General features: G+C 34.3%; 1 protein-coding gene across 2 annotated transcripts in view; it reads right to left on the reverse strand.

Annotated features, from left to right (window-relative positions):
* The window catches only part of LOC129226053 (uncharacterized), a 103,268-nt gene extending 82,252 nt beyond the window's left edge, over positions 1-21,016 (reverse strand). For both annotated transcript variants that reach the window (XM_054860633.1, XM_054860634.1), the window contains exons 1-2: positions 20,938-21,016; positions 2,971-3,124 (exon numbers count right to left, since the gene is read on the reverse strand). In XM_054860633.1, coding sequence (XP_054716608.1) covers positions 2,971-3,106 — 136 coding nt within the window. In that variant the 5' untranslated portion in view covers positions 3,107-3,124; positions 20,938-21,016. The remainder of the gene's footprint in view (positions 1-2,970; positions 3,125-20,937) is intronic.
* Between the last annotated feature and the right edge of the window lie 290 nt (positions 21,017-21,306).

A 21,306-nucleotide genomic window follows, 5' to 3' on the forward strand; every position in this document is an offset into this window, starting at 1 on the left:
GTTCGTTTTCTGAACGAGGCAGGGACAGAATCTGCAAACGGCGTCCAATCACATCCCACACATGTTCGATTGGTGACAGGTCAGGAGAGTATGGTGGCCAGGGAAGCATCTGTGTGCCTTAGAGAGCATGTTGGCAGATGCGAGCACTGTGTGGTCGGGCGTTATCCTGCTGAAAAATTGCATTAGGTAGCCCTTGAAGGTAAGGGATTGCCACCGGCCGCAGCACATTATCCAAATATCGTTGGGACGTCATAGTGTCCTGAATACGAACTGGAGGTTACATTGAATTGTACGCAATTGCGCCCCAAACCAGTACGCCACGTTGTCGTGGGGTGGGACCTTCCACAATTACTGCCGGATTAGATTTGTCTCCACGTCGACACCCTACACGTATGCGGCGACTATCACTGGATAAACAGAAGCGGGATTCATCTGAGAACACGACATTTCGCCATTCTGTCATCCACGTCGCTCTAGTCCGGCACCATACTAAACGTTGCTGTCTGTGTTGTGGGGTTAATGGCATTTCTTCTTAGCGGACGCCGTGATTGCAGACCACGTGCGACCAAACGACGGGAAATGGTTCTGGTTGACACGGAAACATTCAGGGTATGTTGCACCTGCTGCAGAATCGAGGAACAAGTGACTTGTGGGTCTGCTACAGCTTGTCGGTGGATGCGTCGATCCACGCGTTCTGACGCCACTCTGGCTGCCCCTGCACCCCTCAATCTTCCCACATTTCGTTGTTCCAACCATCTTCGGCACAGCCGAAGCACCGTGCTCGCATCCATGTGGGTATCAGCTGCGAATATACGTACGGACCAACCTCCCCTTCTCAGTCCGATCACCTTACCCCTCGTAAAATCGTCTATCTGCTGGAAGTGACTTCGTTGACGGCGGCCTGGCATTCTCTCGTGTTACACGTATTCGCCAAGACAAAAACAAAATTTCTTCGATAATTCTCCAGTCAGAAATAACGACACGAATATTGCCCATTCTGCAAGTTCCTTCCCTTATATCTTACTTCACGTGCGTCGGATAGCTGCGCATTTTACATCATTTACATAACTCAGTGATGTACGTCTAGTCTAAAATTTGCATAAATTTCTGAACACTCTTTCTTGGTGTTGCATTTTCAATGTGGAGCAGTGTATTTCAATTTAGGTACTAGATGTCATATTGTCATTACACGAATTTTTTTTAGTTGATGCTTAATACACAGAAATAATCGCATTTTAAAAAACGCTGATTTGGAAAAACCTTTACGTCGGGCTCCACTTCACGAAATTTTACAGGTCCCCAAAAATGTTTTAGAAGGAAAAGAAAAAATACGTACCTTCTAAAATCTTTAAAAGAATTCACCATAAAAAATTGAGCAAAATAAAAAATGGTGTATTTCCGAACACCCCATTTTTGTCCGCTTCTTATAAAAACTGGCTCTTAACAATCGTGATTGCTCAAAAAAAAAAAAAAAAAAAAAAAAAAAAAAAAAAAAAAATCGGAGAGCTGCAAGTTCCCTTCTGCGCCTGGTTATCCGTGTATTTATACTATTCCTGATTTTATTTCCCCCTCCCTCGCCCACCTGTTAATTTTTGGAACGTTGTAAATGATTTTAGCTTTTTGAAATACTGTTAAATTCACAAGCGATCGAATCGGAAAGTTTTGTCAAACTTAAGTTTCTTTTTAAACAACGTAATGTTGGTTCTAAATTAATATTATTATTAATAACTCAATTAAGATAAAGTTTACTGTTTTGCTACCAAATGCGTTCTGTATTAAAGCTAAATATATCTTCATGGTTAACAAAAACTGATATGGAAGTGGGTATACTCCGCGTTTATTTTCAACGTTATATTAGCTCTCGTTAAATACTTGTTATACACGGTTATCTTGAAGTGTTAAGAGTCATAAACATCGGTGCGAACACCATCCATGTCGTAACGCAGTTAACTTTGACACCATTTATTTGCAGCTGTTTTGTAGTGATATTCACCAGCTGCTTTTGCCTGGCCTTCGAGAAGCCCCGAGTGACGACACTATTCAATACTCTCTGGGGTTTCATAAATCAGCAAGTAACAATGCAGGAATTACCAGCATTTGTGGACAGTGGTGTTCCCATAGGGTTTACTCCATATATGCCGTATACCCTCAAACATTTTGTAGACATATAACGTATACCCTCAAGCTTCAAAAATTTTCATAAAATGACATATTACGTAAATGATCGCATACACATATTTTGCGTAATGAATTACTGGGAGTATACCCTCAGAGAAACAGATGCGAACATCACTGGTTGTGAAACACGCCATTATCCTCGTTTCTTCGGAGCATCTTTGCAAGACATCTGGTTTTTCGTCCTGTCGGAATGTGGCCGAGTTTTCGGGATTCGTCCAGGTGTCAGAGTTATCCGCACTCTACTGTATACCTACACCAAATACTTCCGAAACATTTTTCAAATTGTTTTCTTAAGTTACTGTTTCAAATGCTTGTGAATAATGTATTATATTACTATAGTTTTTGTTACTGAAATTATTTACAAGCTTGTAGGGTAGGGTCTACGTAGCTTGAAACTATATAGCAGTTCTTTTCGGCATCTTTTCTTGCTGGCGACCTATAACGCTTCACTCAGAAGGGATAATTACCCTCATAGCCCCTTACTTGTAACCACACCTGTTTTCTCGTCAGTGATTAAAAAAATAGATTCATACCTGTGTTATTATACGGTAAAATCCCGTTATAACAAATACTAATACAACGAAACATCCGTTATAGCGAAGTAAATGCTTAGTCCAGGTTTCTTTCCAACACATCGCTTTTTTCCATCACAGTGAAATTCCCGTTATAACGAATGAAACTTTTGGTCCCTTGAAGTTCGTTGTAAGGGAATTTCACTGTATTTCGTAAACTATTGAAACCAGGAAATTTAGAAACGTCAGGTTATTGTGATAATAACAAGTAGGTACTTACAGTTAAGGAGATGTTCCTCGGAGTCGACTCCCGGGAATCGAACGTGGAACCTTCTGTTGTGAGAGCGGGCCAGCCGCGAGTGGGGTAAGGGCGATGGGGGTGTCGTCGGCGTAGATGCAGGGACGCTATTGGGCATACTCAGTCATGGCCACGCCTACCACAAACAGAAAGTACATTTCGTTAGAGACACTAAATATTAAATCACGTGCTTTTAACTTCACTTAGCTACAAACAATTGTAAATTTTCATAACTGGAAATTAGTGAATATATTTCATCTGAAATCAGTGCTGCTGCTAACGGTGGTGGTGGTGGGTGGGGGAGGAATATCACGCCACTCGTTTTCTCTCCCCCCCCCCCCCACCATTTGTTTGTCTATGTGTCATACACGCAGTGCACTTTTGTTTTGCTCTACTTCCATTTGCATTTAAATATTTTTTTCTTTTTTACAGCTTACGTAAATAATTTTGAAATTTTTGCTTTAACTTGTCATTTTCTTCAGCTTAGTTGTACCCTTGTTTTTTCACACGACTTATGAACTCCGTTTTCTTGCATATAATACCATGTGTGTGAATGGATGAGAAAGAAAAAGACATGAATAAATGCAGAGCCAGAATATGCGTGTCTTTTTTTTATCCACTGACTGAATAAACACCATTTACACACCCAGAAGCTCAAGGTTCAGGAGTTACAAGGAATTCTTTTTTAAAAACATTTAATGCACTACTTTCTCTGTCGTAGTTAAATTTTCTCTTTGTAATGGTTTTAAGTAGACAATCCTCATATATATATATATATATATATATATATATATATATATATATATATATATATATATATATATATATACTAGCTTACTACCCGGCGTTGCCCGGGTGCTTCTCAATGCAACATGTCTTTTAGATAATTAAATGGACGAACTCTATCTAAATGACAGTAAAGAACTACATTCACACCACTCTAGACTCAAATTTTTAAAAGACTAAATAGCACAGAAAGTTCAACATTTGCAGAAAAAATAGCATAAAGTAAAAACGAAAAAGCATGAGGCATGTTATCCGGGTTTTTCAACGATATTCCTTGGTTCTGTCGTGTCCATGGCACGTTGTCTGCGGTTGAATCAGATGTGAGGTACATCCAATGTCTTAATGCAGAGACAAATGATTGTCTTGCATATCTTATGAGACAAAACCTTTTACGTGGTGCTTAGAATACGAAAACCGTCGAACTTTTGAAGGTCTTGTATACCTCAAGACATTAAAGCATGCTATAGTACTCTTCACATACATTTTATTACAAATATATGCAAAATAGGACACCGTTACAATATTTTCAGATATGAAAATCATCTTCAATGGCCCAAAAACTAAACAGATAATCCACTGTACAGAAAATAAGGAATTCGGTCATTGTTATTAATAGCCGTTAACATTCAGTTTTACGGATTTTCTGGCGGTGTTTTTACGTTCAAGGTTTCACGTGTTAGGTAGACTCATTTTATAAGTTCTTGTAAGTGTTCAGGTATGCAAGCACATTCCGTAAAAAACGTTCACTTAGTATAAATAACTTCACAAAATGTGTCTGTTTGCACTTTCCGTGGCGATTTAGTAGCATGCCATGGAGTAATATTAGATAAGTGTAAATTGCATAAAAAGACGTACGTCAACTACATTTTATTTCCTATATTTATGTCAAATTTCTATTTTCGTAGGTGAAAATGACAGTTAGATATTAATATTGGTGTCTTGCAACGATTCAAAATTTGTCTAGATTAAAATTTTATTTCAAATTTTTAAAACCTCACACTTGCCGTAAATATTGTACATGGTAACTGAAACTGATGCAGGTAGTAAGAGCACTTATTTAAGTTTGCTGTCCTAAAGTCTTCCTTTGAGAATATCGAAATTTTAATTTAAAGAGGCACAGTCGTCATGAGGAGTAGGAATGGTTCCACTGAATAGCTGTTGCCATAGATATAGTTACAGTTATTATCTTAAGTTACATAAAGCATTAAAAATGGAGTACGTGGACGCGAACTTATGGAACAAACTATATAAAAACCGTCAGTCGAACTGCCTTATAGAAAAAGAAATAGGCGTACACATTTTGGTCACTATCCGCGTCATTTCTTTTTTTTTTAATTTTATTTGTAAACCATGAAATTAAAAGAAAGAAAAAAACTGTCTTGTTTCTACTTACAACAGTATAATAGACAATTCTTTTGTTTATGTTTTACAAAGCTTTTAGCGCATTCTTTTCCCCATATTCGCAGCTTCAAAAGGAAGGAAATGTATTTGATACGTATCCATTTTTATCTTGCAGCATTTTTTCAATGACGGTTGAATTACTTAGTGGTAGTAACAAACTTTCAATATTTTTCGATTGTTTACAATAAAATTTATCGAACTAAGAGTCTTGTAACTGGAAATGGAGCTTTGCTCAACTAATTTCACGATGAAGACTAAAAAGAAAAAACTTTATAATGTGGCGTTATATTTCATCATGCCCATTTCAGAAGCAATCTCTTCATGTCAAAAGTTGCCTCATACCCGCTAACTGATTAAAAATTATTGCTAGTCAGCGAAGATGCTCCATCAGGTGTACTATTGCTTCGAGCGTTAAAGTAATGTAAAATTTAAAAAGATTAAGAAATTTGTTAAGATAAAAATGGAAACATTTTATGTATTTTAAAAATTTAAATTTAAATGGATATTTATTTGCATTTTTTCAAACTTTAAACTTTTACCCTTCCAAAACTATGAATTCCGCCATATTAAATTTCCGTGTGGTTTCGGGTTTAAAGGTGCACAACCTTTTACTTTACCACACATTAGCAATCCTAGTATGGTAGTTTATGCACATGTAATGAACACCATGATTATCCACCCCCCCCCCCTTGAAAGATAAATTCAATCTACTCTACTATGCACAAAAATGATGATTTTGCAATTCATTAGCCATATTAGTATTTTTACCCCTGATCTTTGATAATTTGGAGCGATTTCTGTTGAATTTAGGTGAACCGAATTAGGTAAATCGTGGAATAGTATAAATAACATATACATATTGATTTGTTTACAGATAATACAAAATTAAATTAAATTTCCGTTGCAAGGATGTCATTTTAATATAAGTTTAGTATTCTAATGCTAAAACTGTTGAAGATTGTACTTCGATAATGAATTCATTTTTAATACCTATCTCATTTTGGTATTTTCTGTGCTATTTATGTAGAAAATACGGATCAAAATTTCGTTTATTGTTACGGTATTATTACTTGAAAACTTATTAGCGAAATGCGCAAGCAAGTTGAAGAAGAACCGACGGTGATTGCGTTTAAGAACTGCTGAAAGACAGCATTTCTTTTTCGTTCGGCTTTCTTGCCAAACATGCTCTACGGTTGTCGCTAATCGACATTGCCGCCCATTGTTGAGGATACTTTTTGTGTTGATTGCATTTAAAATATCTCCTGGTGGTTATATGTTGCTAACCATTTTCATTTGCTTTGAACCAAGGTTCACAAATTTAACGATTATATTTAAACTTTAAAGGAACTTCATTTCGTTCATTTTTTAAAGGCTTTTCATTCAGACCAAATTCATAACTATACGATAAATCGTTCGTGTCGAAAAGAGCAATTTTATGATTAAAAATATGAACTTGAACCACTTTGGATCTTCCTTAAATTTCAAAACCCTGTCTATATGAATTCCTGAGCAACAATTTAACTCTGTGCCAAATTTGAAAGAAATCCGACTAAAACTGTAGATTTGTATAAGGAACATACACACACACAAACACACACACCCACAAACATACATCCATTTATATATATATAGATAGATACATGTAAGGAAAGCCTTGACCACATCCCTCCCCTTTGAAAGATAAATTCCGAATGCGCTATCATGCATTACTGTGATTATTTTTCAATTTATTTGCTTTATTAGTACCTTTACCGCTGCTTTTGGACAGCCTGGAGCGACTTCTATTAAACCGAATTAAGTTATCGGTTATAGTTGAACCAAATTACTTAAAGATTCGACGTAAATCAAAGAATAGTATAAAGAAAATTTATATATTGCAAATTGGTTTCATAAGGATCATAGAACATTAAATTAAATTTCTGTTGCAAGGATGAAATAGATGTGGTTTTAATAAAAGTAGTCTAATGCTGAAACAGTCAAAGATTGTACGTCAATATTGAATGCAATATTATTACCTTACTCATGTTTACGATCAAAAATTACACGCAACCTTACTGTTGTGGCTTTTATGATTAAACAATGTTTAAAAATTATAATTTAACGGTAGCATTCAAATTAAGTAGAACCATGAGTAGCATCAATGGATCCCTTGGCTTCGTAGATCGCAGTTCAAGAAACGATGGACAGCATCATTTCTTATATCTACTTCTTTCTCGCCAAACATGCTTTAACGCTCATCGCTAAACAGCATTGACGGCCGTCGTTCAGGATACGTTTTGTGTTGATTGCATTTAAAATAGCTCCTGGTGGTTATATGTTGATAACCGTTTTCATTTGCTTTGATCCAAGGTACACAAATTTAACGATTAAAGTTAATCTTTGAAGAAACTTCATCTAGGTCAGTTTTTTACGGGCTTTTCATTTAGACTAAATTTATAACTATACAAAAATTCGTTCGTGCAGAAAAGAGCAATTTTATGACTCAAAATATGAAATTAGACCTCTTTGGGTCTTTTTAAAATTCCAAAAGCCCGCCTATATGAATTCCTGAGCAACAATTTATCTCTGTGCCAAATTTGGAAGAAATCCGACGAAAACTGTGGGTTTGTATAAGGAACATACACACATACCCACAAACATACATCCATTTATAAATATATAGATAATAATGACAAATTGACTGATAGAGTAACTCTCCTGACGTCACCAACAATGAAATTCTGTGCCACAGCATGATAATTTGATATTTTCTGGTAATGTTAGACATGAAATGCTAAGGCCTGAACTGGATCCGGTAACTTAACTGTTTTTCTGGTAAGACTAATTTTGGGAAAATGAAGAAACGAAAAAGTGGTCAACAATGAACGCTATCTGCTAGAGTTTAGAGTTAATCTACTGGAGCGAGGGTTAAAATGTCAACTATCAAAATATCACCAAACAGGCAGTTGCATCGTACAAATGTAAAAGCAATTTTCCTCCGTCATAGCTTGACGGACGATTTTCTACTAGTTAATAACGTTGGGTCAAAACACCGAATATGCAAAATAAGCAGAAATTTTCCTGTCAGTAAGCCGCCAGTCTAACTGACTGGGTTGGGAAAGGCTTCTTGAGAAGGCCAGGGCCCACCCTGGACTGTCGAACCACTGAGAAAAGAAGGGATCCGGCAATCTAATTAGTATCAAGACCGGCTCGGCTGCTCGAACGAGTAACCGCTTTCTGGATACACACTACTTTTCTCCCTCAACTACCCATTATGTTCGATCCGTGGCACGTGATCAAGCCCGGAAGTTAACGTTTTCCGGAGATTGATTCTCATGTTCTGATAGGATCATCCGTTGCGCAGATGTAAAAATAAAAAATAAATGTTCAGATTGTTTGGGGGAAGTTTCCTAGAAATATCTTGAACGAGGGTGAAAAAAACAAATTTAAAGGTTAAGGCGTCTCCTAATGAAGCGGTGTGTTTTAGTAAAAATATTCACATCGGAACTGGAAAAGGTAGATTGAAGTGCTGGAAATTCCTGTTCTTGCTGTAAATGTTGATGTAAGACTTCGAAACAAAGAAGAGACATTACGTACTAAACATTGATTGAAAACGGGGGAATTTACAATGAAGAGTGGATAACAAAAACTAATATAAAATAATTAAAAAAAAAACTAACTTAAAAAAAAAAAACACGCTAACCTAAGGGCTGACCTCATATTATAATGAATCTCGCTTGTCGGAACATACAGGGTGTCTCAAAAGGTCGTTTACAAACTTAACATGCTGGTCTATCATATCATGATGAACAAGATTTACATAGGAACATGTGTTCGCAAACGCAATGCTGGCGCACTCCATGCACACAGTCAGACACTAACGGATGCACAACATGTCACATGTCTATTATACAAAGACGGTTTTATACAACATTTTAGTCTTTTAGGAAAGCTTAAAGCAGTTGCCAAAATTTTAGTCCTGGCAGCTCTCATAATCACGTTGCAACGACAACGCAGCGATCAGAGAAATCTTGTCAGAATGGATCGTTATTACGACGGTCGTTACTTCGTTCGTTGCGACGGTGTCTGACAGTTAAAGGCAGAAAATTTCAACAACAGCTATAAGCCTTCCTTGAAAACTAAAATGTTGTGTAAAATCGTCTTTGTGTAATAAATATGCGACATGTTCTGCATCCGTTAGTGCCTGACTTGGTGTGCGTAGTGCGCCAGCATTGGGCTTGCGAACGTATGTTACTATGTAAATCTTGTTCATCATGATATGGCAGACCAGCATGTTAAGTTTGTAAACGACCTTTTGGCACACCCTGTAGATAAGGCAGGGATGTATGGGACAAAATTAAAAATTTGGAGATAACCAGTAAAAATGATAGGAGAACCTCTCCTCTGCTTTGAGGCAAGAAATAGCACTAGTATATAGCCCTAGTAGATGCTGCTGTACAGCCTGATGTAGGAAAAAAAATTAATGAAAGCCTACCTAGGATCTGAACTTTTAACGCGATTTACTCGAAACTTTAAAAAGTCCACTCACATCTTTACTTCTCACAGCCTCATATAAAATTTAAAGTTATTTCATTTTTTTAGGTAACAAGAGAAATCACAGGAAAGGAAAGATAACCACAACTACTAAGTTTTGCTGGTCGCAATAGCATAACGAAGAGGGAAAATGGAAAGAGAGGTCCCATACTTACACATAGTAGATGAATTAACACTTACGTGAAATTCCTTTCGAATGTCAAGACTTCCCATGACAGAATGCGAACTAACTCCTGTTTGTTGCGCGTCTGCTTTAAATGTATCAAAATGACACCCTAGTGTGGAAAAGACAAATGATTCCATTTCCCTGACAGTTTCGAAGCACTTGTTAATCATGGCAGCAGCCAAAACCAATTAGACCACTTCCTTTTTCGATCGTCTGAACGCAGTCTCTTTCATTTTTTTATGTATTTAGTCTAGCAGAAGCTCGTTTGGATTAAATTTATACAGCGAGGGAGTCTCCAACCCGAGGCTGTGCCCAGAAATTTTAGAGTCTGTCACAAATGACTTTTCCGGGCACCCCTCCACATTGTTTTACCCTATATTTTACACCCATAGTTTTAAAAATATTGGGCCCCTTTCAGGCTCGGGGCTCGGGCCCGGGCCAACAGGTATCCCTTCTCCCCCCCCGCACGCCCAGGGGTGCCCATCCCCCCAAGTTCAACGGCGCAAATCCCCCCCCCCAAAAAAAACCTTTTTCCAACCTTGTTTATTTTCTATTTTCTAGCTCTCTTTTTTATTTTATTTATTTTTTAATGCATTTCATTTATTTTTTTTAATAATTTTTTTTTATTTATTTTTAATTACTGTTATCATTATTATTATTTTATTACAAAAGTCCTGTGCTACGCCAGTGACACACGTACACACACAAACTAAATAAATAAATGAAATAAAATATAAGCAGAAAAATATAATTAATTGAATAAAAAACAAGTTTAAATAAATTAAAAAAATTTAAAAATCCCCCCATGGGTTTGATGGCGCAACTTGCGCCATAATCGCCCCCCCCCCCTCTGTGGGCACCCCTGTGCACGCCCCTGCCTCCAGCAAAGGGGTTCCTAACCAGTAGGTCGCGACCCCAAATAGTGTCGTAGAGTATTTCTTATGGGGTCGCGAGATTATTCCTACTTTTGGAATACATATAATGTACAATTTTGTAAACGAAGTAAAGTTTAAGTAAAGTGTAATTTTTCAGAAAATAAGTGCAGCATAATTTTTATTTCTTTCTTATATATCTAACAGTATGTAGAAAAAAAGTATTGGTAAAAAGTAAAAATTTTCGAATTTTGACGGATTTGCGTGTTTTGAGGTGTGCTGAGTTCGTTTTTCTTTGTAGGGATGTTAATTACCATTTGTTTTGTTAATAAAAGTATATTTTTACATTCATTATTACGCATAAGTAAACTGTCCCAAGCAGTTTTAGCTCTCGTGCAAAACACGCACGATGTCTATATATTGTATACTATCTACATAGGGTGATACGTATGGGGTAATACGTACAAATCCCCTTTCACGGGTTGTTTAATTGGCAAAACAAAAAAGAATCGCTACGTGAAACTGGTTGGGAACCACTGCTGTAGTACTAATGTCTTTTACTTCCACTGGTTAAAATCACTTTCTGGATGTACTAATCTTTTGCTACGGAAAAATCATTTGATGAAAAAATAAACAATACAGGAGAACAATTTGTAACACAGTTTCTTTTGAATTAGATTTCTGAGCTGTTTTAGAGTAAAAAAAGCAGCCGATTTTGAAATTGAAGTTAGTTTCATTCTACCACGTTAAGTGTTTTTTTTCTCAACTAGTGGAGCCTGCCTCCTGCTCGTTAATGTTCACCAACTCCCGAAGACTGCTTCGCAATCTTATTTGATTCGCAAACATTTAAATCGTCAATTAAAAGAGACAGATTAAAAACGCAATATGAGTTTCGAGATCCCTTTGGAACAAAAAGCATGGGTTTCAATATAACTTGTACTAACTTGCAGAGCCGTAAGGGCTAAGGGGCTCCTCAGCAATGCAAAACTGCAGTTTTGTACGTTTGAAAAGTTGTTTTCATATTCGTGGTTTCTAGTAATATATTTTGCTCTTTAGCTCGGGGATTGAATTGAGTTGAGCCTAAGATTTTCCGTTAAAATCGAAACCCTTAAAGTTTGTGAATAAGAAAAGAAGAAACAAGCGAATCGACAGACGTAACGATGGCAACGCCATATAAAACATGAGTAATTTTAATGTAGATGAGATTATTCGAACTTGATTTTCAACGGCTTGTAACTTTTTTTTCCTTTTGAAGATAGAAGCTTACTTTTTCGACCACAGGTCGAGTTAGATTTGGAGTTTAAAAAAAAGCCGCTTTTTCCAGTGGTGTCGAAAAGAAAACTATGGAACAATTCCTTCACTTTTTACTGATAGATTTAATGAAGAAAGTAATACATAAATTTCAGCTAAGCCTAAAAATGTTCAAACTAAAAACGCAAATAACTCCCGCCGTATTTAAGTTAGAGCATTGAAACAAATTGCGTAGAACGCAGAAAATACTAACCTTTCCAAAGATATAAAATATTAATATGTGCAAGTAATTTTTCACCCTTTTAATAGGCAATAATAGGCAATTTACGCGAAATTTGAGCTTAAAAAATTAATTACCAAAAAAAAACTAATTCGAATTTTAAAAAACAAAACCCCAAGTGCAAACCACCAGGGCTCGAAGTAATTTTGTACAAAATTTCAAGGCTGTAGGTGCAATGGGGTCTCCTGGACGCAGGCCCGCCAAGTTTATTTATTCCTTTCAACGCTCTACAATATGGTTCTATAACTATCCAACAAGCAACTGCTTATCGCTTGCGTCTATAGGTAAGGGGATGTCATCGAATATTACGACGACACGCAACATAGCGTGATCAGTATCCATCGTTTTCGTGGGAAGGGCTTTTTAAAGGGGAGGAGAAGTAATTTATAGAATGTATATATTTATTTAATGACGGTGAGGAAAAAGAAGCGAGGGAATTTTTAAACATGATTTAGTATCTTATCCCCTAAGAGGAGAAATTAGTATTTGTTATTATTTTAACTATTTGTATTACTATTGCTTTCTTCATTATTATTGCTTTTCTTCTTATTATTATTATTATTGCTATAATTAGAATTACAATACTAGTACTACTAAAACTACTACTGCTACTTCTACTACTACTACTATTAGTAGTAGTTTAATTTTTCCCCTTTCTTTTCTTTTCTTTTTTCTTTATTTCTTTTAAAGGTTCCTCTTTCAACTTTGACTTTTGAACTTATTTCGATAAATTATACCTAATATATACTTCATTCATTTATTTATTTTCAGAATTTTAACAAAAGGTAAGGCTTTTTTTTTCAATAAAAATAACAGTATTATCGTACCTGAATGTCGTAAAAAGTAGTTCGAAATCTAGATTGTTTGCAGTCAATTTTTCCTGAAATTTATACACAGTAATTTTTTTTCTTTATTCCAAACTGATTTTTTCCATTTTTTTTCTCAACTAAAAAAACCATAAGAAATTAATACAAATTATCAATTCATTCTTGTAACATTACCATATATTCTCAAGACGGGCTTTCTATTCTAGCGGCTTTTCCCAACTAATGGCACGCTTTGAGGGGGGTCGTGAAAGTGTGACAATTTTTGACAAGGGGGAATGGAGGAAGTAATAAGAAGTGCGACATCGCGCTTTTTTTATAACACGAATGTTTATGAAAAATAGCGTGACGTGTGACAAAGGGAAGGAGGGGTATGGTAAAGCATGACACTTTGTGACAGAATGAGGAGGAAAGGGTATGGTAAAGCATGACATTTTGTGACAAAAAGGAGAGGGAGGGGTATTTTAAATGTGACACTTCACAAAATAGGGGGAAAAGGAGGAGTAAAAAAATGAAGGTAAAGAAAGTGTGACACATTTATGGAAAGTCCCCTATCGAAAATCAGGATATGGTCAAAACCTAAAATCTTTAATTATCTGTTTGCGTGGAGCAATTTACCGAAGAGGGTTGTATTATTCATACCTCTTTACTTTTTATAACTTCTAAGTCACTGGGTAGGTACCAGCGAATACTCGAAACACATTCCCATTGGAGTGGAACACTGCTGTTGTCATGGCAATTTAGATTTGATGCCATTAATTTCCCAAAGCTTCGCTGTGTGCCATCCCCATTTTATCGCATAAAGTAGGATTTATAGCGAGCGTACTTATTTTCGAAAAGAACCGCATACTTTCCAGAATGCTTATTGGACATTATTTCGAGTACGGTTATGGGCTCTCAAATAAGGGACAATCGAATTATGTAATTCCTTAGTTTTTATGGTCAGAAGCTTGAAGTTAGTTTGAATCTCTATAATATCGCTGAAATTGTTCCAAGCTTCTGTTGTTAAAATAAAAAATACCTTAAAGCATCTTGATGCAATAAATGATTGGTTTCAACTAAAATATTTCTCACTAGCGGTACCCGCACGTCTTTGCCCGTAGTTGAAAATTAAAAAGTCATTTGGTTCGCCTGTATATTTAAAAATAATGGATGATGAATTTCTCGCCAATATGCTATGTTAATTGCTCGTCCATGGTAATTTACTCGTCCATGTTAAGGTAACTCGCTCGGTATTGCTACAGATGAATTAATTCCACCAATGGTGACTTAAAATTGGAATAGAAAAAGAACAAAATCGAATTTTCGCAAAATCGCTTTGAGGTGCTCACCCCTATGCTACGAACTAATTTTGTGCCAAATTTCATGAAAATCGGTCGAACGGTCAAGTGCGCGTAACAGACATCCAGAGATCCAGACACAGACTTTCAGCTTTATTATATTGATAAAGATTTATCCAGCAGTCATGATTAATTAATGATCTTTGATATGATATCGCTGAAATTGTTCCTTGCCTCTGTTTTTAAGTTAAAAACATAAGTTAAAGCATCTTGATGCAATAAATGATTAGTTTTAAATAAAATCTTTCTCATTTACCTAGCAATCATGATTAATTAATGATCTTTGTGCATGTGTTTTGTCGTCTCTCTCTCTCTCTCTCTTTTTCTTTTTTATTTTTGAGGTATGTTACGGAAAATTTTAAAACACGAAAAATTCAAACTGCAATTGAATTTAATACAGTTAACGCTCTTTATAACGTCCTACTAATACAGCCACTTTTCTAACATAGTGACCGAAACATGTAGTCTCGTATGCTATTTCATAGCCACAATATTACTTAAACGTCTGTTAGAACGTCAATATTGAACCGTTCGTTCCAATATAACGTATAAAATTAAGCTTTTTTTTTTTTTTTTGTAATTATCAAGGCTATCCGTTCAAAAACTAATGCTTAACCATTTTATGTTTCCACATAAAAAAATAATAGTAATAAACTTGCAACTATCTATTAGCTTGTTATTTTCTTGAAAATCTTTTGAAATGAAAATTTACAAGTTAAAACTATTCCAGTATTTTTAATTGTGGGTCAACAATGCGTAACACATTGCACATTTAGCTTAAAGCAACCGATTTGTTCTTTTTTTTAGACGAAAGGGGGTCGTTATAACTAACGTGGACTGTAGTACTATAAACTCTAAACACTGTTTTGTATAAGAAAAAAAAATTCAAATTGAGAAAAATCTAAGATGACCTCAGAAAATACAGTATCCAATGATTTTTTTCCAGAATAAAATGAAAACTATGATAGTATTGGCAATGGAAACGCGTTCTAAGATAAATACAGAGCTGAAGGGCTATTCCACAGCGCTACCTATCGGTTAATATTTTAACTATGTAGTAACACATGTAATCTATTCCAGTTAGTAAAAAGTCATCTCTGGAGATCAAAGTATATGATAATATACACGCAATTTTCAAAAATTGACACTCATATTAAATATTTTGCAGCAAATCACAAACTATTTTTGTTATTACAAAATGATAAAGTTCTTGCCATTAGCATTTTAAATACTACTTGAAACCTTCTGACATTCGGTGAAGTATTTACTGATTTAACATTGAGTTTGTTTTTATTTTAAATGTTTTGCATAAATAGCCAAGTACACCTTTGGTAAAGTGAAATAATTCATTTCATTTACTTATTCAATCATTTACTAAATCATTTAATTATTCATTTGCTAATTAATTCATATCACACGCCTTCATTTAATAATCCACTCATTTATTGATTCATTCATTCATTTACTACTTTATTCATTTACTATTTTATTAACTCATGTGTTACTATTTATTCACTCGTTCTTTTATTTTCTCATTCATTTGATGAAAAATATTTTTTTAAATCAAATAGAAAGTTTTTTATTAGAAAAATATTGAAATTTTTACTTTGACCCATGTTACAACGCTTTCTCGGCGGATTTACAATTTTAGCCATGGGTACACCTTCACAGAATAAATATACGCAATAGCCCAAAATGCATGCTTTGCAATCTGAATAAGGACATGGATTCAACCCATCTTCTAGTCTGCCCACCACTTGTCTCCTCGACTCTGCACAGCAGTTACTGGGAGGCCAGGGCCCTTATGAGCTAAAGAAATTACTTTGTGACCTTCTTTGTTTTTCGTTCTTATTTCCATTCTATCTTATTTTGTCTTAATGGGGTTGTTTTCTTCAGTCAAAAGTAGTACTTTTAAACACTGAAATTGATAGAATAAGCAAAAAAAAAAAAAAAACATGGACCCAGAAAATTCTTTCATTTTCCCAACAGTTATTTTTTAATTAATTTTTTTTAACTGTCCGATTTTTCAAACAAGGCGTGGTCTAGATGACGTCACAAATGATGCTCTTTGGCGCATCTTTGTACCGCGTTTCCACGTTATGATAATCAAGAAGCGAATTAAAATTGCTCTCTACGCTTGCTATCAACCATATCGTTACCAATACACGTGAGTAAAGATTCAAATTAAATATTTTGCTCTGTGAATGGCAACACAGAATGGCATTTCATTTTTTTTTTTTTGTGATGTCATCGGCAAGAAATGTAAACAATGAAAGATCACCGATTTAAGTAATTTTTTAAAAATATTAAACTAAAACAAATTATTTAAAAAATGGTTAGACCCTATGTTTTTAAGCATGTTCTTTCAGAAAAAAATACTTTTAAAATATTGGAAACGACCTCATTGTTGCCTGCTACTGGAAATAATAATAATAAAAAAGCTTTAACCCATAAGGGGAAAAAAAAGTCAAATTTTGCCTCCCCCCTCTTCTTTTTTAAAGGTACAATTCACTGCCAAAAGTAAAAATAAAGTTTCAATGCAAGTTTTATCAGAAAAACACTTTTTCATTTTGACTACATTCCCCTGCTAATTTTGAAAGGTAATGAAAAAATATTTTGCTGAATAAATCGCACATTACGTTTGTGATTTTTTAAGCAACAAAATTTTGTTCACCACCATATTAAGTTATTATTTTTTATGAAATATATGAATTGTCACGTTCGGGACAAAATGGCCATTTTTCGGAGGAATTGACCAGCGATTATAAATAAAAATAAGTTGCTGCCTCAAAAATAACACGAAAAATAACATGAAAAAAAAAGCATTAGTCAAAGGAAGCAACAGCTCAGTTTGAAACAAAATATTAACGAACACCGTAGTAAATGGAGATAACTGATAGAAAGAATGAATAAAAACAAAACGTCGGAAGATGAAAATAAAGAACAAATCTAATATTTAACCAGAAAAACAAAAAACAAAAAAGAAGAGAAATCAGAAAGAAGAAAAAAAAGAAAGAAAGAAAGAAATTAAAATAAATGTTTAAAATTTTTAAGAAAGCTCCAGTACTAAAATCTTCAAATAGAAGAAAAAAAAAAGATTTAAACTTTTTTTTTTAATTTAAAGTTTTATTGCGAGACTTGCAGTTACTGTTCTGGGTTCTATTTTCTTTTTTTATTTTTCTTTCTACGACCTAGGCTGTTTTTAGGTTTTTATGAATCATTATAATGGAAATTATGTTCAATTTCTACAAATCCAACTTTTCAGAGCAATCTTATAGATTGGAAGTGTGCATACGAGGGTTGTGAGTCAGGTGACTAAAATCAAATACATTAAATGAAAATATGTGAAAAATTGTAATATTCTGTAATATATTAATTGTTTTAATTTTTACAAATACGATTATATACAGGAGGCTCCTTGAAGATTTGAAACTACTAAATGTAAATTTCGATTAAATTCGGTAAACTTTAGTTAATATATTTTCCTTTTTTGGATTTCAGTTTTGGCATGTTGCTTTGTTTTATCAACAATTATTTTTTACGAAAAAAATGAACGAATCCATTTTTAAAATCAATATTTAATGTTTAAATTATAAAGTTCTAAGCAGTCTAAAGCGTGGTGCCCTATCTTTTTCTACCCGAGGTCCGTACTTCATACTAAAATAAATCTCGCGGGCTGAAGCAAATGTATAATTAAAATACATTTAAAAACTTATAGGTAACGTGGGAAAAAGTGGAAAGGAAAACAAATTACAAACCAAGAATTGTTTTTAAGCAATTTTAGTATACTTTACCTGATTGTCACGGAAAAATATGAGGCCTGCTTTTGCTTATATCTCAGCAATTAGACCACTCGGGATTTCACTAAATGATTTGCTTAATCTTAAGGTACAATGTAACACTAAAAAATTCAATTCTAAAATAAATTTATTATTTCGGTTAGGATGGAAAACAACAAATTTCATGTAATTTCCCCATTAAATGTTTAAATATAAAACCCATTGTTACAAATTTCGTTGCCTTAAACAGTAATGTTAATAGTGATCATAATGCAAATTTTTAGTGCCAAATGCTTTAAGTTTTAGACTCGTATATAGTTTTTTTTTTCCTTTTAGTGTGAAGCATTTATGTGAAAAAAGGGGTGAAATTTCTTGATGGTAACATAATTCTATTTCTGAAATACATTTACACTAAAAATAATAAAATAACAGATTTTTTTCAAAAATACTAAGCACTTTTAATGATGCACTCAAAAGGACAAAATAATTTTTCTGGGCCAGAAAGGAAAATATTTAAGTATTCCTGAAGTTTTCAACTGTTCCAAGAAAATGACTCCACAAACGAAGAAAAGTGCGGCTCAAGTCAGGTAGAGAATTTCTTATCATCATCTAACTTTCTGTCATAAATTTGAGTGTTGAAACATGCATATTTTTCTGGGATAGTGTGGTTTGAAATGACTTTAGCCGCACTTTTCCTCGTTTGTGGAGTCATTTTCTTGGAGCAATTGAAAACAACAGAAATACTTAAATATTGTCCTTTCTGACCCAGAAAAGGTATTTTGTCCTTTTGAGTGCATAATGAAAAGTGCTTAGTATTTTTAAAAAAATTCTGTTATTGTCATTATTTGATGCTTATTTTAATGATATGAATCTTAGGTCTGTTTGTATAAAAAACAATTAATGTTTATTTGATTTCAATGTAGCAACAATCTTTCGTAATACCCAATTAAAATGATCGATTGTTTTGTAAGGCTCTAAATTATTTTTTTCGGTGCGTAGCGTTGAACATAACAGTGCGCCACACGGATTAGCTTCCTGCGCGGCCACATATGGTCCGCGGACCGTAAGTTGGGAGCCAGTGATCTGAACCTTCTGTAACAGTAGATGCTAACTTCAGTACGTGGAGAAAAATCCGGTTCCTCCAAACCCGTAAAAGTGTCCTTTCTGCAAATGCATAGCTAATGTAAAAAAGCCAACATCTAGGTAAACTTTAGGAGGAATATTCCGAACGTTTCTACTTTTCGTAAGTTATCATTTTTCGCAAACGGACATACAATATATAGTCGAATCTCGATAACTCGACGCTTATAACTCAAACATTCCTTTTTCTCAAAGTTGTCATTGGGTTCCAAACTCTTAGACTGTTGTGGAAACTTCCCATAACCCGAACTAACAATAACTCGAACCTTTTAGCCGTTCCCTTAGGGCTTCGCGTTACCGAGAGTTGACTGAACATTTAAAGGGGGGGGGGGAGATACAACTTGAATTGTTAAAGTATTACATTTGAGTATTTTGTTTATTTTATTTTTAACACAAAGCATCAAACATTCTAAATGTGAAAGAAAAATATACATTTCATCTTTCCTTGACATCTTACATTCAACTCTAAGAAAGTTGTTGTTGTTTTTCTGTTAATTTCTATATTGAGTTACCCACAATTATGATATTCACTGCTTTTGAAATATTTAGCTCCTCCAAAATTTCAAGCAGTATTTTCACACTTTAAGAAAAAAAACTTATCTCTATATGTAAATATACTTTTTGTGTGTATGTGTTGTCGCATACGATACATGCTTAGGTTTTTTAATTAGTAAATGGTTACTATTATAAGAAATCAAGCAAATATGCGCCCGAAAATGTTTGCATACATTTTTAAAAAGCAAAATATTTTAAATACCAAAATAAATAATTACAATATAAATAATTACAATGATAAATGAAAATGCGATCGGAAAAGAACTTTGAATAAAATTATAATGACGCGACGTTAATTAATTAAATCCTGCATAAATTACTCTTTTTTGTCTATAATTGATGTTTATTGTTCATCCGATGTACTTTTACATACTTTCATGTCAATGCTTATATAACATGTAACTTTCATTAAAATAATTAATCATCATGAAATGTCGGTTTAATAATTTTCTGGACTTAAAAATATGTGTCATTTAATTTGTGTAATCATGTATGAGAAAATTTTGTTTGATATGGTATTTGTTTCATATTTGTCATACATGATTTCTTTCTCTTTTTTAACTAGCAATAGATTTCTATAAGTCAGCATTTTTTTACCGCATTCGTACATATAAGTTGTTTTGAACAAATGACAAGCAAAAATTAAGTAACAACTTTATGTGCATAAAACTGGTACCAAAACTGCATTTCTCAGGGGTTTTTTCAGTTCGAGAAAAGTTAGAAAAAATATAGTTTGAAAAAAAAATGATAACTATAAATTTGCGGCAAAAAATTTTTCTTAAATAAAAAAAAAACTGCGATCAGTTTTGATTTTTAATTATTTTTCGTGACATTTAGATATAATGGTTCCATTACACTTACTTAAATTAAAAGAAAAATTCTTCCCTATTATTAAAACTCCATAGTTCAGATGAATTTCAAAATGTCAACCCTTTCCATATTAGTTATACTATTTAGAAAGAAAGTCCAAATTGTCGGTGTGCCATTGTAAAATAGTAAAGAATAACTGTACTTCTACTCACCCTCATTCAACTAGTTTTTCCGTGCTAAGCAGAGGCGGGAAAAATGTTCGAAGCCATGGACCAGCCGCCATGACAGGCGCTCGTCTCGCTTCTGTCGATAGCTAGTCAGCTGAAACACGCATGCGCAAAGACTGGGCCTGCGCAGTATGACTGAAGTGGAGGAGTCCTAAGAGGAAGGAATTCATCAATTTGCGTAACGTAATGGATTAAACGAAGAGCATGTGAAAGTAATTAACAGGGTTCATTTGAAACTGTTCTCCCGTCATCCGTGCTACACTTTTGCAACTTAAACGTAGCACAGAAATGTTAAAGATTTTATTTCACCATCAATTTTCAGATTCTTTCTTTGTTTCTGAATGAAGTACAATT

This window comes from Uloborus diversus, chromosome 7 (assembly GCF_026930045.1).
Source record: "Uloborus diversus isolate 005 chromosome 7, Udiv.v.3.1, whole genome shotgun sequence".
Lineage (NCBI taxonomy): Eukaryota > Metazoa > Arthropoda > Arachnida > Araneae > Uloboridae > Uloborus > Uloborus diversus.